This window comes from Physeter macrocephalus, chromosome 8 (genome assembly GCF_002837175.3).
Source record: "Physeter macrocephalus isolate SW-GA chromosome 8, ASM283717v5, whole genome shotgun sequence".
NCBI lineage: Eukaryota > Metazoa > Chordata > Mammalia > Artiodactyla > Physeteridae > Physeter > Physeter macrocephalus.
This window is the reverse complement of record NC_041221.1, coordinates 15422104-15439947: the sequence shown is the minus strand read 5'-3', so window position 1 is coordinate 15439947 and position 17844 is coordinate 15422104. Positions and strand designations below refer to the sequence as shown.

At 47.2% G+C, this 17844-nt stretch overlaps 1 protein-coding gene across 4 annotated transcripts in view; it reads right to left on the bottom strand.

Annotated features, from left to right (window-relative positions):
• Positions 1 to 19: 19 nt before the first annotated feature.
• Positions 20 to 17844, bottom strand: part of MCM3AP (minichromosome maintenance complex component 3 associated protein) — a 36601-nt gene continuing 18776 nt past the window's right edge. For all 4 annotated transcript variants that reach the window (XM_028492766.2, XM_028492767.2, XM_028492768.2 and 1 more), the window contains 10 exons: positions 14007 to 14138; positions 13540 to 13653; positions 12102 to 12254; positions 10363 to 10560; positions 8503 to 8571; positions 8284 to 8418; positions 6245 to 6398; positions 2224 to 2482; positions 1894 to 1991; positions 20 to 1103 (listed from right to left, as the gene is read on the bottom strand). In XM_028492766.2, the coding sequence (XP_028348567.1) occupies positions 477 to 1103; positions 1894 to 1991; positions 2224 to 2482; positions 6245 to 6398; positions 8284 to 8418; positions 8503 to 8571; positions 10363 to 10560; positions 12102 to 12254; positions 13540 to 13653; positions 14007 to 14138 (1939 nt within the window). In that variant the 3' untranslated portion in view covers positions 20 to 476. The remainder of the gene's footprint in view (positions 1104 to 1893; positions 1992 to 2223; positions 2483 to 6244; positions 6399 to 8283; positions 8419 to 8502; positions 8572 to 10362; positions 10561 to 12101; positions 12255 to 13539; positions 13654 to 14006; positions 14139 to 17844) is intronic.

The following is a 17844-nucleotide window of genomic DNA, read 5'->3' as shown; positions in this document are numbered from 1 at the left end:
TTAGACCTACTGGAGACTGCACCTCAAAATTTAGAATGATGCCTGAGGCCTCTGTTCCACATGGTCTAAAGGAGAATGGCCCTGCTGAGGCCATGTGCTGCGCCACGTGAGCACATACAGCCTTGTTCCCTCCTAACAGCGTCAGCAAGGGAAGGGGCAGCCTCCTCACAGCACAGGGACCCATAAAGTCTGCGTGAGAACAGCCCGAAAGCCTCACTCAGGCACAGCCAGAGCCACAGAACGAGCTTCTCTGACAAAGAAGGAACACTGGTGTTAAAGCAGCACTGAGTGCCGTGGCCCCAGCAGAGCCAGCAGCGTGGGGACAGGACTGCACAGACCCCGTGCCTTTTGCTCCCAAATGCCACAGCACAGGCAGGATGGGACCTGCTGTTAACTGAGGAATCCCAGGCCTTGGGTGCAGCACTCTCCCTGACACCTTCCTCCCGGGACTGAACAGACAGATACCCCCAGAACGCTCAGATGGTGGTGACGGGCCAACAGGGCTCACGCCACAGAACCCCAGCTCGTCCTGACTCCTGAATCCAAAGGCAAGTGCGGACGGGTGCAGCGTGGGGCCGGGGTGCCCAGTGGAGGAGGACCACCTCACACCGGCGCCCAGCACCTGCCAGGGCGTCTCTACAGCAAGAAGGAGACGGGGAACTCGGCCGCACCACACCGCTTCCCGCCAGTACCCCTCGGCACGGGCGCGCACCTCCCGGGGGCGGAAGGTCCATCTGTGGGAGCTGGAAGCCAAGGATAGCCTGCCTCAGCCAGGCCAGGTGCTCCGGGGTGTTCCAGTGAAGGTGAGGAAGCAGCCGGCTGCCCCCGGCCTCGGCAAACTCCGTGACAGGCCAGGACAGGTCACAGAGCTGCTCGGAGGACACGACAGAGGCCAGGAAGCTGAGCACGCTGTTGAACAGTTCGATGACGGCGCTTGGCTCCTGCGCGGCCAGGCCGCCTAGCCTCCGCTCTCTTCTGTCGTGGAAAAAGCGGCCACTAAACTCCCGGCTAACCCCATCTTCCACGTACTGAACGAGGGTCTGGCACCAAAGGTCAAGGGCGCAGGGGCAGTGGGAGACCAGCCACCGCACGGCCTGCGAAACCTGAGAAGCAAAGACAGCGGGGAGAGGTCTGGTTCAACAATTCACGGTTTTCCAGGAAGGGATTCCTGAAGGCGCCCCTGCCATAGCCGCCACAGCAGGTGCCGCCGGAGCAGCAGCTTCCCCTGCAGTTGAGCTGGGCCTCCAGGGCCCTGGGGACCCACACAGCAGGGACCCCGAGAAGGGCTCCGCGGCCCTCGCCCCCGAGGAGTGTGGCCTGAAGGATCGCCCCGGAAGGGCTGGAGGCCCAAGGGAAACCAGCCCTGCACATCCTCTCCACCTCACACAGAAAAGGAAGCCACGTCTTCCCGTTCTTAGAAGGACTAACAGCTTCACTACATGCCTGGGTGCTTTCACATCCTGTAGTTACCTTTCCTCCTGCAGTTTCTTTTATTTTAATTCCTGGCACTTCTTTCCCTAAATGTAATTGTCAGCACAGACTTCCTTTTTTTTAAGGAAACTTCTGATGACATTATTTCTTCATATTCCAAGGACAATCACTTACAAAATTAATTATACATCTGACCCTCAGATACAAGACATGAATTGTCATATTTTAAACCCATAACAACAAAACCTCTAAAAAAATTTACACGAACAATTTAACTTACTGCCGATAGCAGGACTGTGGGCAAATTTTAACTTTTATTTTGATTTCTGCTTATATTTTTAGAAAGTTTCCTGTCAAAACACAAAATTAAAAATGCAAGCAGTAATATACACTAAATTCAAGATAGAGTGAAAGGGAAAAAACAAATACCTTGTTGGACCTTTAAAAATGATGAAACCTTACCTTAGTCGTGCCTTGTAAATCACAAATGGAATCAGGGATCTCAATAACGGTATAATCTGAAATCAGCTTAGCTGAAACCAAATCCTCTAGCATCAGACCTTTAAGACAAACAGACGTAGGTTACCTGTCTACGTCTACCTGTCTCCTGGTAGAGGTCTGCAGGTGAGCAAAGGCATCTCACTGCTCTGACCCCGCCCAGCCCTGCCCCCAGTCACTGCAGCAGCTGCTGTCACATGACTCCGGACACCACACTGCCAGCACTTTCTCATACCCCCGGCTCTACCCACTTATTAAACATGCCAGCTCATAAACGGAACTGCCTTCACACACCAGCTTCCACTTCCTTCTCCACGGCGTCCCCTCCCGGGCTGGACACAAGAACCACCAGCGGAAGCGCAGGCTGGAAGGGCTTGGCCTGCAGGAGCTGCTTGATCTGCAGCAACGCCGACAGCCAGTACACGTCCTCCTCCACCATGTCCTCGCTCTTCACTTTGGGGGGAAGCAGCAGCATGAGCCCACTGGCTCCCAGGAGCTCCTTCTGTGTCTCCACAGCATCGAGGGCACAGTCGCTAAGAGCACCGTGGGCCACCTGGAACAGCACCCAGACCATCAATATGGATGCACCAGGGGACAAATCAACGGTGAGCTTCGGTCCCAGAGTGAGCAGAGCCAAATGCTCACCTCACGCCAGGTCAGCCTCCCTCCGTGAGGCGGAGAATTAGTATGAAAATTAGTCAGAGGTAATCAGCCTCTGGCTAGACTTGTGTTGGAGCAATTTAATCTTAACAGTTACCTCAAACAGGCTTGTAAAAAACGAGTAAGCCGGGACTTCCCTGGTGGCTTCCCTGGTGGTTAAGAATCTGCCTGCCAATGCAGGGGACACGGGTTGGATCGCTGGTCCAGGAAGATCCCACATGCTGTGGAGCAACTAAGCCCGTGCACCACAACTACTGAGCCTGCGCTCTAGAGCCCATGAGCCACAACTACTGAGCCCACGCACCTAGAGCCTGTGCTCCGCAACAAGAGAAGCCACCGCAGTGAGAAGCCTGCACACTGCAATGAAGAGTAGCCCCTGCTCACTGCAAATAGAGAAAGCCTGTGTGCAGCAACAAAGACCCAAAGCAGCCAAAAATTTTAAAAAATTAAAAGAAAAAACACAAAAGAAAGAAACCCAAAGGAAACAGATGCTGCATGGCACATAAGAAAACTTATGCAAAAATCCTAATTTCCTCCGAGGATGCCTCTGGAAACAGTCATAAGATGATATGAAAAAGTCAAATAAGGACAAGAAAAAGGAAATCAATAATATATATATTACTAAAAACTCAATAGAACATTTGGAATACAAAGTCAAGGAAATCTCCCAGAAAACAGTATTAAAAAACAAGAGAGGGGCTTCCCTGGTGGCACAGTGGTTGAGAATCCACCTGCCGATGCAAGGGACACGGGTTCGTGCCCCGGTCCGGGAAGATCCCACGTGCCGCGGAGTGGCTGGGCCCGTGAGCCATGAGAGCTGAGCCTGCGCGTCCAGAGCCTGTGCTCGCAACGGAAGAGGCCACAACAGTGAGAGGCCCACGTATGGCAAAAAAAAAAAAAAAAAAAAAAAACGTTATAGGCTTTATATCATAGGCTGGTGGCTTTAAGATCAGGCTTTCCAAGATGAAATTGCGCCTGGAGGGACCTCCATGTAGTGGAGGATGAAGGACATGTGACGGGGCGGGGGCAGACAGAAGAGTAAGTGAGGTTCCATTGTTCAACACAACTTCAACAGGAGCAACTCCAAAAACAAGAGAGAAAATGGGATTGAAAAGATTAAGAGGCTCAGAGGCTCAACTGATGAGGTCAAACATCAGTCTAATACGAGTTCAAGAGAGAAGAGAATAAATGAGAAGGAAAGCAGATGTCATCAAGATGCAAAAACGTCAATCTCCAGCCCACAAGGACCCACCAAGCCCAAATGATGAGGGAAGGAAGTCAGCACCAGAGCCCCAGGGACAGAGTGCAGGCTTCCAAAGAGAAACAAAGTGGGCCACAGAGAAAGGAACAACAGTTTCAGACATCTCAACAGCAATGCTGGACGGCAGGTGACAGTGGAGCAAACTAGAAGGAAAATAACTTCCAACCTGTAATTCTACAAACCTAGCTAAACTGTGAAGCAAACGTGAGGATAAATACATCTTCAGACAGGCAAGAATGCCAAAAATTTTCCTCCCACGCGTTCTTCCTTTGGAAGAAAGTGGAAAATGTGCTCCATCAAACAAGAGACTAAACCAAGAAAACATCTTGCTGCTGCTGCTGCTGCTGCCAATGGCAGCACCGAGTTAAGTGCCTGACGTGTCGGACTGTGCGCTCCGTATGTGTAACTCACTTTGTCCTCAAGGGTCCCTGTGCACAGTGGCACCACGGAGCAGCTGTGTGGCCCCAGGCTATTTGTTTTAGCTCCTCCCTCCCCGGCAAAACCACGTCATGAGTAAGAGCACTGACCCCCAGGCGGTGCCCGGCCACAAGAGCTTAGATGGCTCTTATAATCTGTATACTTCCTCTGTGTTCCCTTACCTTTTTAAATTTTTATATATGTGTTATTTTCACGTTTAAGAAATACAATAAAAGTATTAAAATGGAAAGAAACAAACAAAAATCCTATAGTCAAACTACAGTTTGAAGCAGTTCCAAGGACAGAAGGAACATGCACTGGAGTGTCACATGCAGATGTCCGGGTGTGCCATGAAGGTGAGTGTCAGGAAGAGGAGAGGTCTGGAGCGGAGACCTTCAGGTCAGAACACAGTGGGGAGGGCCACTTTCACTGGGCCCTGCTCTGAGCATGCCGCCAGTCGTGATCACCACACTATGGAAGGCACCAGGCCCAGGTCGGACAGCTGGCCACAGCAGCAGCTACCGACACCAGGTCTGCTCAACACTGAAGCCCACACTTCCTGCCCTGCACTGCTATTTTCTAAGTAAATAAAATATACATCTCGTTTTATTTCTGAACACACATAGTAAAACCTCAAATTCATTTATGCAGGTCTAAATCTAATGAGGAAACACGTTCTCATTAAACAAGAATCTCTCAGGGAACCAATTAAGCTCAGTATGGCACAAACACCTATAAAGAACAAAAATTAGGGACTTCCCTGGTGGTGCAGTGGTTAAGAATCTGTCTGCCGATGCAGGGGACACATGGGTTCGATCCCTAGTCTGGGAAGATCCCACATGCTGTGGAGCAACGAAGCCTGTGCGCCACAACTACTGAGCCTGCGCTCTAAAGCCCACAAGCCACAACTACTGAGCCCGCGTGCCACAACTACTGAAGTCCGCGCACCTCAAGCCCGTGCTCCGTAACAAGAGAAGCCACTGCAATGAGAAGCCCGTACATTGCAATGAAGAGTAGTCCCCGCTTGACGCAACTAGAGAGAGCCCACGTGCAGCAACGAAGACCCAACGCAGCCGAGAGAGAGAGAGAGAGAGAGAGAGAGAGAGAGAGAGAGAGAGAGAGAGAGAGGAAGGAAGGAAGGCAGGAAGGGAAAGGAAACGAAAGGAAAGAAAATTAGAACTTATAATTAAAAACTGAGGACAGGGCTTCCCTGGTGGCGCAGTGGTTAAGAATCCGCCTGCCGATGCAGGGGACACAGGTTCGTGCCCCGGTCCGGGAAGATCCCACATGCCGCACAGCGGCTGGGCCCGTGAGCCATGGCCACTGAGCCTGTGCGTCCGGAGCCTGTGCTCCGCAACGGGAGAGGCCACAACAGTGAGAGGCCCGTGTACCACAAAAAAAATAAATAAAAATAAAAACTGAGGACAACTTTAATGTAAAACGAAAACAAGTAACCTGAAATGCCCAATACTGAACCTATGTGAAAACTGCATAGGATTAAAAACCATTAGTCTTTTGGTAAGACCTGATGTATCAGGAAGCTATTTAACAAAAGATTTCAGCAGCTGACAGACCATATGAGATGCAACAGCCACTGCATTTTTTTGTAATGCTCTGTCTCATCCCTCTTGGGTTAGTTACCAGAGGTCCGTGGAATTCAGGGCTTCTGAATTATAGGTGAACATATGTACTTTTCAGGATTGTTCTGGGTTTTCGCCAAGTTCTCAAAGAGAGGTCTGTGACCCAAGACAGTTAAGACTCACTGCACTCCTGAGAATCTAGCCTGGTCTCTCACACCAAGGCGGTGTGGATGGGATGTCGTCAAGACGCAAGGAGGAACAGATATGACACGTGCTTCTAAGCCTCCCACATTGTTTCAGGGCCACTTCAGGGAAGTTATATGATTCCAATCATGTCTGGGAGTGAGTGCAAATGAGAAAATCACAGAAGCAAATACACTAAGTGATGGTCACTCACCTTGATGCACACACTGACAGAAACTGTCTGATCCCCTTTGCTGCTGAGAGTGTTAAAGAGAGTGAGTGTCTGAATCCCACCAACATCACGGCATGTGTCATCCACTGAGCCATCAACTCCTGTGAACTTGACTTTTAACCAGTTTGCTAGAATTCTGTAAATAAAAGAACATAACACTTGAAGGAGAGTCTAATCCTAAATTTGAACTACAAAGAGAAATATTACACAGATGTAAATCCACAAACACCAAATCTTATTATAAAGTTGATCTGAACTCATAAACAGGCTGTGATTTTTTAAATGGAGTTAGGAACTCTACTGGGTTATATATTTGAGAGGACACTCATTCTAATGTGATTTATGATTTTGAAGCACTAAGAAAAGATTTTGAGCAACAGAAAAGGTCCTTAGAGTTTACCATACAACCCAGCAATTCCACTCCTAGGTATATAACCAAAAGAACTGCAAACATATGTCCACACAAACACTTACACATCAGTGTTCACAGAAGCGTTATCATAATAATCAAAAAGTGGAAACACCACAAATGCCCATCAACTGATGAACAGAGAAAATGTGATATATTCATGCAATCAAATATCATTTGGCCACAAAATGAAGGACTAATATATGCTACAACATGAATGAATCTAGAAAACATTATGCTAAGTGAAAGATGCCAGTCATAGAAGACTACGTGTTTCCGGGTTCTATTTGTATGAAATGTCCAGAATAGGCAAATGAATAGAGACGGAAAACAGATTAGTAGTTGCCAGGGGCTGCAGGTAAGGAGGGATGGACTGCTAATGGGCATGGATTTCTTTTTAGGTGAAAAAGTGTTCTGCAGTTAGATAGTTGTGATGGTTATACAACTCTGTGAATACACTAAAACCAGTGAAATGTACACTTTAAATGGGAGAAATTTATGATATGTGAATTACATCTAAAAAAGAAAAGTAACATGTTCTGTAGTTGCTTTAAAGGTATGGTTTCTGGGGCTTCCCTGGTAGCGCAGTGGTTGCGCGTCCGCCTGCCGATGCAGGGCAACCGGGTTCGCGCCCCGGTCTGGGAGGATCCCACATGCCGCGGAGCGGCTGGGCCCGTGAGCCATGGCCGCTGAGCCTGTGCGTCCGGAGCCTGTGCTCCGCAACGGGAGAGGCCGCAGCGGAGGGAGGCCCGCATACCACAAAAAAAAAAAAAAAAAAAAAAAAAAAAGGCTACAACATGAATGAATCTAGAAAACATTATGCTAAGTGAAAGATGCCAGTCATAGAAGACTACGTGTTTCCGGGTTCTATTTGTATGAAATGTCCAGAATAGGCAAATGAATAGAGACGGAAAACAGATTAGTAGTTGCCAGGGGCTGCAGGTAAGGAGGGATGGACTGCTAATGGGCATGGATTTCTTTTTAGGTGAAAAAGTGTTCTGCAGTTAGATAGTTGTGATGGTTATACAACTCTGTGAATACACTAAAACCAGTGAAATGTACACTTTAAATGGGAGAAATTTATGATATGTGAATTACATCTAAAAAAGAAAAGTAACATGTTCTGTAGTTGCTTTAAAGGTATGGTTTCTGGAAGCAACTTGGTTACAAGAAATAATGCCATGTCAACTTTTTCGATTTCTTTTCAAAAATGCCAGAAGTGTTTTACCTAAGGAAGAAATGGAACTATAGCAAACAAACTAAACTGTCTTCCCCAAGAGTCTAAAATGAAGCAGGCTCTAATCAATATACCTCAGCATAGCTTTAAGTCACAATCAAGTCTGAAATGTTTTTGGACAAAGACTGTTGCCAACGATACAAAATAAAAATGTGAATAATCTAAAGCGTCAACTTCAAATAACAAACAAAAAGCCTGCAAAGCTAAGCATCAAAATGAAAGCAGGCGTCGGGGTCCCCAGGAGGAGAGGAGCACCCTGGGCTGACACCCGGCCACCCCCGTGTGCAACGCTCAGCTGCCAGATGCTCTGGAGAAGTCACTCCGCCTCCCGGCCGCTTGCTCAGCACCCAGCCCCACGGGGGAAACCTCCCTGACCTGCCAGGACTCCCTGGGGACTGCTCTTCTCCATCAGGCAACACCAGCACCAGCTTCCAAAACACGCGCTCCTGCCGCCCCGGGAGGTGCTCAGCCACGAGGGATGGCAGGTCCAGGGGTGCCCATGCCGCGTCACTGGAAGGGACAGAGCACCACAGGTGAGCCACCACGCGAGCCCCCATCAGGAGCACCGTACACGGCGGGCGGGGGGTGACCAACCTCAGCAGCTGCTGGTAGAAGTGCTGAACCTTCATCTGGTGCGCCACCTTGTTTCTGAGCCACCTTAACCTGCGAAGGAAGAACCACACAGAGCCTACGTGAGGCCCACTCAGCACCCACGGAGGAACTCGATAAGCACTTAGTGATGTTCTGAGTGCAAAGTAATTGGTTACTGAGGGTCTCCAAGTGGGGAATACTTAGGAGACCAAGAAACTTTTTCCGATAGAGAAACAGTTTAGTCAGAGGACTTGTTCATTCCATAAATATCAAGCAATTATCTACTGTGTGCCAGTCATGGCAGATCAGCAGTAAACAGACAAAAATCCTGCCCCGCTAGAACACACGCTCTTGTAGGGAGAGAAGGGCCTCTGTTAGTGGGAGGTGTGACAGGCGTGGTGGGCATGCTGTGGACTCACACAGGGTGGTCAGAGGTGACGTGGGAGCAAAGACTGCAGGAAATAGGGGTGCCAGCATGTGAGTTCTGGGGGACAGGCCAGACCAAGTCAGGAGTGGGCCTGGCACGTACACAGAATGAGCACAGGAGAGCAGCGGGGGACAGCCAGAGGGCAGGGTGTGGGCCACTATGAAAGGACTCAGAGAGCAGCCCAGGGACGTCAATAGGGACGTGAGGCGACCTGACTCTGATGTGGTGGTAAGGACACCAGGGTGCAGGGGTCAAGGGCGGAAGCCAGCAGACAGACAGGTGGCTACGCAAGAGGGGTTGGCGGTGGAGGTGGTGAGGGTAGAGCTGCAGGATGGTGGGTCTGAGTCCAGGTGTGACGCAGCCCAGGGAGGACAGGCTGGCATCCTGTGAGCCAGAGGAGGCACCAAGTGCAGCAGGCCAGGCGAAGACTAGGTTCCGATGTTGAACTGGGGACATGGGGAAGAGGCCTCGGCTGGAGATGCACGAAGGGAGCTGTCAGCGTGCAGGATGGAAAAAGATTACCAGGGGAGGAGGCAGAGGGGAAGAAGAGGGGATGGGGGCTGTGCTGGAGGGCAGGGGAGGGGACAGAAAGAGGGCCGTCCTGACACAGGTGACACAGCCAGGACTCCAGGAGGCAGCCGGGCCAAGGCTGAAGGCCCCAACACGCACAGCACATCAGAGACAGGCCAGCACCGTCACCACCCTGCTTGCAGACGCAGGCACAGGACCCGGGGACGTGGGCAGCTACACAAAGTTTGTTACAGGCGTGGAGCTGTTGACAGCCTAGGCGAGGACAAGACGTGCCTCGAGACCCCAGCAGGGTGGGCTGCTACTGCGCCTCTGTGTCGTCTTCCTAGGCCCCCACTGGGAGGCTCCTCTCCAGAGGCGACAGTGGCCTGGTCTGAAGAGAGAGGCCGAGCCCTGCATGGCCAGGATTGGGCAGCTGAAGCCAGGACCTGGGCAGGGAGCCGGGCACATGCGGAGTGGCCAGGAGGAGCAGCAGGGAGGGCCATGCGAGGGGACACAAGGAGGGAGCCCGTAAGAGGAGAGACCTGACGGCGGGAGGGGGAGTCGCTAAAATGCTGCCACCACAGACCCAGGGTAGCAGACGGGTCGGGGTGGTGGTGGGGGTGAGGCCAACACGGACCTCTGGCTCCACCACTGAGAATGGACATGATGTGTCCTTAAGCTAGGAAGGCAAGGAGAAAACAGGTAATTCCAGGGATAATTCGATTGGCAGGACCAGGAGTGTTTTAAGGGGAAAATGCAAGTGAAATCACAGCAGGTAGAGCAACTCTCACTCCAAAAACGCAATCCTGCATCTGTCTTCACCTCCTCTGACTCCACCCATCTTCCCTGCAAACAGACGTGTTAATCCACACTCTCGATAAAGCCAGTTGGGACAGGAGGCACTTAGGAGGCCCCGGGCTGCTGACCTGGTGCAGGAGATGCCCACTCTCCCCGCGTGGCCCAGATCCAGGAGGCCCTTGGCCAGGTTCTCCTCTGCAATGGGGCACTCTGCGCTGGGCGCCAGTGCCCTCAGCCGGTCACTCATGTCCATACAGCAGGGCGCCGCAGGGAAGCCCCGCATCTGGCGCCTCAGTTTCTTCCGGGCTGCGACACCTTCCCTCCACCTAGAGAAGAGACCAAAGTATCATCACTGGGTGTTTTTGCCATGGGGACAAGGCAAAAACATCTCCAGCATTAACATGGGAAACATTTTCTGCCAGTATGTTTAGGTCTTTTTCAGCAACAGATCTCAAACTGAGAAATGGATCAGAACTGAAACTCAAGGTACGGGGGATGCATGATAACGAATGAGTGGTGGGCAACGAAACTACTGAACTTAAGAGTGAATGCTGAGGGACTTCCCTGGTGGTCCAGTGGTTAAGACCCTGTGCTCCCAATGCAGGGGGCCGGGGTTCGATCCCTGGTCAGGGAACTAGATTCCACATGCAAGCCGCGACTAAGAGTTCGCCCATGCCGCAACTAAGGAGCCAGTGAGCCGAAACTAAGGAGCCTGCGAGCTGCAACTAAGGAGCCCGCACGCCACAACTAAGACCTGGTGCGACCAAATAAATTAATTAATTAAAAAAAAAAAAGAGTGAATCCTGAACAATCTCTGGAGCCTAACTTGCCAATCTGGATACAAACACAGATCCATATACCCTTTGACCCAGCAGACACCACCGACAGGATTTTCTCTCCAGACATGTGTGCACCTGTGTGAAATGTCTGTACAAGGATGCCACTGCAGCACTCTTTGTCACAGCTAGAGACAGCCATGTGAAAGTCTAGCAGTGGGACCAGGCAGGTCATCTACCATGTGCTCTGGCAACGCCACCTCAGTGCACTGACGGCAATGGGGAGAGGCCACAGTGCTGCTGCAGTCAGGTCTCCACCCTACGTCACAGAGAGTCAAGACAAGTTTGGCACAGAGTAGGGGACGTGCTCCCACCTGTGCCAACCACCACACAAAGGTCAGAGGTCCTCGGGATGGAGACTCATTTCTCACTGAATCCCCTTTTACACGGCTGCAACTGTCAAGTACACGATTACTTTCTTTAAATGTTATTATGAAATGAATCATCATATAACATACGTAACACATGTATACCCATTTTAAAGATTAATGATAAATCAAACACCCACATCCTTCTATGCAGTTGAGAATGGGTGGCCAAGACCAGCACCTGATGCCCACGGGCCCTGCTCAGTCACACACCCTCTCATTCCCAAAGGTAACCACTATGTTGGGTTTATGTTTGTTATCTTCCTTCTTTAGGGTTGTACTACTATATATAAATCCAAAACAATCCATTTAGTTTGAATATACAGTTTGTATGTTGCACACATTTCCCTACGAATTGCTTTTTTTCACTATAAATCATGTTTCAGAAATTCATCCACGTGGGTGCATACAGCTACCACTTGGCTTGTTCATGGCCCTCTCCCCGTGTCTAGCACATTTTGGGTAAACAACAGAAGGCTACCCATAAATATCTGTCGAAATACAGAGTGGTCCCCCCACCCCAATCGAATTCTTTACTTAGTTTATACCCTTTAGGAAGGAACATGTTACATGTGCGTATTATCAGCTGTTTCTGAAAGTATCATCTTTGTAAAAGACTCTCCCTGTATGCATTGATTTTATCTGTAAGGACATGGGACTCACCGCTGGAGATACTTGCAGAAACACTGAAGTTCCTGGAGGGTCTCTTTTGCAGTCTGGAAAATTTCCTCCCCAAGAAACAAGTCCACCAGGTGGGCACAGACGTCCTCACAGCAACGGGCCATGCGCAGCCTCTGCTCTGTCTCCACTGCACTCCTAGGAAAAAGGGCAATCAGCATGAGAGACACTGCACCCAAGGCCCCACCCTGAGGGCCTGCCTTAAAAGCATGAGTCCACATCCTTAATAATGAAATGTAATGATATCTTTGCTGCAAGAAAAGCTTGAAGATTTTATTTTATATAATGCACAGACATCTGGAAATTTAGAGAAAAAAGAACTAAAGTGGTACAGGGTACAAGATTATAGATCCAACAGGGCCCTTATAAATAATCAAGACATAACCCTGTATCTTATAGTTAGAAATTTAATTTTTAAATGACCATTGAGACAACTGACATATCTTCTCATCAACAACATCTGATGTTTGCAATTAGAAATGTCTCAAGTATATGAAAGCTGGCTACAGAGGCTGACAGCCTAAGGTCATGTGACAGTGGCCCTCAGATAAACCAGAATCTGAAAGAGATTTTTTACAACAAAATCCTATCAACCAAGGGATCACAGAGGCCTTTATCAAATATATTTAGCCATTAAGTCAAAGAAGCCCAGACAGACAAGACCCATTTCCGATAGCTGTCCTCTGTGGTGATGGAGACAGCCCTGGGCCGAGCTGTAGTCCAAGTCTTCTGGAACTGCAGAGAACAGCAGTTTCCCTGCACGTCAATGAGTCCTAGGTTTTACTTACCTCTTAATACCCCTTCCTGGGATTAAGAACAGACAAACACCCATCATTTGTGAGGTCTCTTGCTTACAGTAAACAGTGAAATAGACTCCCAATTAATAGAAATGGAAAGAAATATTAATTAAACAATATACTCTGCCTCCTGGCTATATTCCCCATCTGCACCAGAGGCTGCAGGCCTATCTCAGGGGAACTTAAACGCAAGGACAGATTTCCCAGCACAACTGAACCTCTTTCTTCCCTGAAGCTTGGCACTGAAATTAATAAAGTTCTTAAGTGAAATAGCTCAAAGGAATCTTTTAACATACGAAACAAAGGAAAGGATCTTCTACTTGAGAAAAACTAACGGTAAGTAACCTGGTGTGGAGAAGACCACCAGCGAATTCTTTTGCTAACAGACACATCCCCACGCCCAGGGCAGGGTCAACAAGGAGGATGAGAGTGAAAGTGAGGGCCTCCCTGGAAGCAACGCACACAAGAACAGGGACAGCCTGTTAGTGTTTGGCTAACCAGAAGATATGCTCCTTGTCAAAATGAAAGCCAGCTAGCCTGAGCTGGACCAGCCTGGCCACGGTGCCTCTAACCCTCCTCCCGCCCGCCCACCCGCCTCACACTGCAGGCACCAGCGCTTCACTTACTTCAACTCCTGGGAGCAGGTTTCCCTCACACGTTCTGTCACCACGAGCTCCATCAGCTCTGCAGCTAGGTCCTGACTCAGCTGAGTTAACACCAGTTCTCTCTCTTGTTTCAACCTAAGGGAAAGGAAAAAAGCACAAGAAATAACAGTCGTCACACTCTGTGACCTTGCGAGTGGGGATGTGAGTTGTGCTGCCTGACCCCTCCGGTTCCACCAGACAGGCCACGCAGCCACGCCCACTCCAGTTCCCTGACCACCAGCCACACCCCCTCTGGCTGGGGAGGGGCTGCTGCTTACAAGGTGGGACCTGCCCGCTCCCCGGGCCACAGTGTATGAAGGCGCAGGGCAAGCCGTGGGTCTGATACGAGTGCAGTGGGCAAAAGCGAGAGCATCCTAGGCCAGGGCAGGTTCTCCCCTTGTCCACGCACTCCACCCCCAACGTGCACTGCAGGGATGAGACACCCTCACCTCTCTTCTTCAGCCCGCCGCCTCTCTTCCTCTTTTCGCTCCCTTTCCTCAGTCACTTCTTCAGTTGCAATGTGCCTCAAAATGCCCATGGTTACAGCTGTTAACAGCTCCTCCATAGCAGCATTGGAAACACTAGACAGAGCAAAGTGGACATTGCTCTAAATAAATAGCAAAAGCCACACAAACCGTATTACTAGACTTCTAATACTAGCAAGGGAAAAAATACCTATTTGCCTTCCAGCATAAAAATCAAGCCCATGGTTAGGAGCACACACTCTATCAAAACTGACTCAGGAAAAAAAGAAAATCTGAATAAACCTATAACTAGTTAAGAGACTCAGTATGTTTTTTTTGACTCAGTATTTAAAAACATCTCCCAGCAAAGAAAAATCCAGGATGAGAGGGCTTCACTGGCAAATTCTACCAAACACTTAAAGAAGAACTAACACCAACCCTTCTCAAACTCCTCGAAAAAACCGAGGCACAAGGAACACTTCCTAACACCTCTACGAGGCCAGCATTCCCCCGACCTGATACCAAAGCCAGACAAAAACACCACAAGAAAACTAGTGACCAATATCCCTTGTGGATGTTGAAGTAAAAATCCTTAACAAATTACTAGCAAACCAAACTTAAGCAATACACTGAAAGGATTATACACTACCAAGTGTATAATCTCACACTACCAAGAGAGATTTATTCCTGGAATGCAACAAATGAAAATCAATGTAATACAACCACATTAATAAACTGAAGGGGAAAAAACCCACAAAATCATCTCAATTAATGCAGAGAGAGCATCTGACAAATTCAATACCATTTCATGATAAAAACACTCAATAAGTTAGGAACGGGCTTCCCTGGTGGCGCAGTGGTTGCGCGTCCACCTGCCGATGCAGGGGAACCGGGTTCGCGCCCCGGTCTGGGAGGATCCCACATGCCGCGGAGCGGCTGGGCCCATGAGCCATGGCCGCTGGGCCTGCGCCATGGCCGCTGGGCCTGCGCGTCCGGAGCCTGTGCTCCGGAACGGGAGAGGCCACAGCAGAGGGAGGCCCGCGTACCACAAAAAAAAAAAAAAAAAAAAAAAAAAAAAAAAAAAAAGGAAGAGAAGGGAACTTTCTCAAAATGATAAAGACCATATATGAAACACCCACAGCTAACATCATATTCAGTTGTGAAAGACAGAAAGCTTTTTCTCTAAGATCAGTAACAAGACAAGAGTGCCCTATCTGCCATTTCTATTCAACACCATATTGAAAGTTATAGCCAGAGCAATTAGACAAGAAAAATAACATCCAAACTGGAAAGGAAGAAGAAAACTATGTGTATTCACAGATGACAGGATCTTATATGTAGAAAATCCTAAGGGATCCACTCAAAAGCTATTACAATAAAAAAAAGTTCAACAAGATTGGAATATAAGGATCAACACCCAAAAATCAGTGGCATTTCTATACATGAGCAATGAACGTTCTGAAAGTGGAATTGAGGAAACAATTCCGTCTACAATAGCGACAAAAAGAATAACATAATTAGGAACAAATTTAACCAAAGAAACAAAAGACTTGTACAATAAATATTATAAAACATTGCTGAAAGAAATTAAGGAAGACAAAAACAAATGGAAAGACATCCATGTTCATGGATTGGAAGACTTCATATTGTTAAGATGTCAGTACTACCCAAAGCAATCTACAGATTCATTGGAATCACCATCAAAATCCCAACATAACTTTTTGCAGAAATAGAAAAACCCATCCTAAAATTCTTATGAAATTTAAAGGGTCTCCAAATCGGGAAACAGTCTTCAAAGAGAAACAAAGTTGAAACAAAGCTGAAGGACTCACACTTCGTGATTTCAAAACTTACAACTTACTACGAAGTTATAGTAATCAAATCAAAACAATATGGTACTACCATAAAAACAGACATATATACCAATGGAATACAGAGCCCAGAAAGAAACCCTCACATATATGGTCAACTGATTTTGAACAGGGTGGCAAGACCATTTGAAGGGAAAAGGACAGTTTTTTCAACACTGGTGCTGCGAAAACTGGATACCCACATACAAAAGAACAATGCTGGATCCTTATCTTACACAATATATAAAAACAAAATCAAAATGGATCAAAAACCTAAATTTAAGAGCTGAAACTATAAAACGCTTAGAAGAAAACACAGGGGAAAATCTTCACAGCATTGGATTTGACAGTGATTTCTTAAATATGATACCAAAAGCACAGGCAACAAAAGAAAAACAGATAAATTAGACTATATAAAAATTTTAAATTTTTGTGCATCAAAGGACACTATCAAAAGAGTGAAAAGACAATCCACAGATTGGGAAAAAAATATTTGCAAATCAAATACTGAAAAAGGATTAGTATCCAGAATATGAAAGAACTACAACTCAACAACAAAAAAATTCAAGAATGGGCAAAGGACTTAAGTAGACATTTCTGTAAAGAAGATACACAAGTGGCCAATAATTACAAGAAAAGATGCTCAACATCATTAGTCATTAGAGAAATGCAAATCAAAACCACAGTGAGTTACCACCTTCACACATTATAATGGTTATTATTTAAAAAAAAAAAAAAAGGACAGCAAGTGTTGGCAAGAATGTAGAGAAACTGGAACCCTTGTGCACTGCTGGTGGGGATGAAAAAATGGTGCTGCCGTTGTGGAAAACAGTTTGGTGATTTCTCAAAAAAGTAAAAATAGATCATATGATCTAGTAATTCCACACCTAAACGTACACCCGTAAGAATTAAAAGGGACTCGAACAGTTATTTGTGCCCCAGTGTTCACAGCAGCATTATTCACAATAGCCAAAAGGTGGAAACACCTTATTAATAAGCACAGGTGAATAAATAAAATGTGGCATATATACATGTATATGTGTGTGCATATATTTAATGGAGTATTGTTCAGAAATAGATCTGGAAGCAGACAATGGTGATGCATACACAACATTGTAAATATATTTAATGCCATTGAATTGTGAGCTTAAAAATGGTTAAAATGGTAAATTTTGTTATGTATATTTTACCACAATAAAAAAAAAAACCCATGGAAATCTTACTTATTTTTAGCTCCATCAAATAGAAAGTATGTATCTAATTCTAATATATAAAAAACTGAACAAATCTATGAACAAGACTGACCCTTTTGTGTAAACTACATTTATACAGGGAAATACCTGGTTGGCCAAAAAGTGCCTTCGGTTTTTAAGTATTGATAATACCATTTCGTATAATCGTGTCACTTTATATGTACTAGATTTTTTTTTAAATATCTTTACTGGAGAATAATTGCTTTACAATGGTGTGTTAGTTTCTGCTTTACAACAAAGTGAATCAGTTATACATATACATATGTCCCCATATCTCCTCCCTCTTGCGTCTCCCTCCCTCCCACCCTCCCTATCCCACCCCTCTAGGTGGTCACAAACCACCTAGCTGATCTCCCTGTGCTATGCGGCCGCTTCCCAAAGCTATCTATTTTACATTTGGTAGTGTATATATGTCCACGCCACTCTCTCACTTCGTCACAGCTTACCCTTCCCCCTCCCCATATCCTCAAGGCCATGCTCTAGTAGGTCTGTGTTTTATTCCCGTCCTACCCCTAGGCTCTTCATGACATTTTTTTTTCTTAGACTCCATATATATGTGTTAGCATACAGTATTTGTTTTTCTCCTTCTGACTTACTTCACTCTGTATGACAGACTCCAGGTCCATCCACCTCACTACAAATAACTCAGTTTCGTTTCTTTTTATGTCTGAGTAATATTCCATTGTATATATGTGCCACATCTTCTTTATCCGTTCCTCT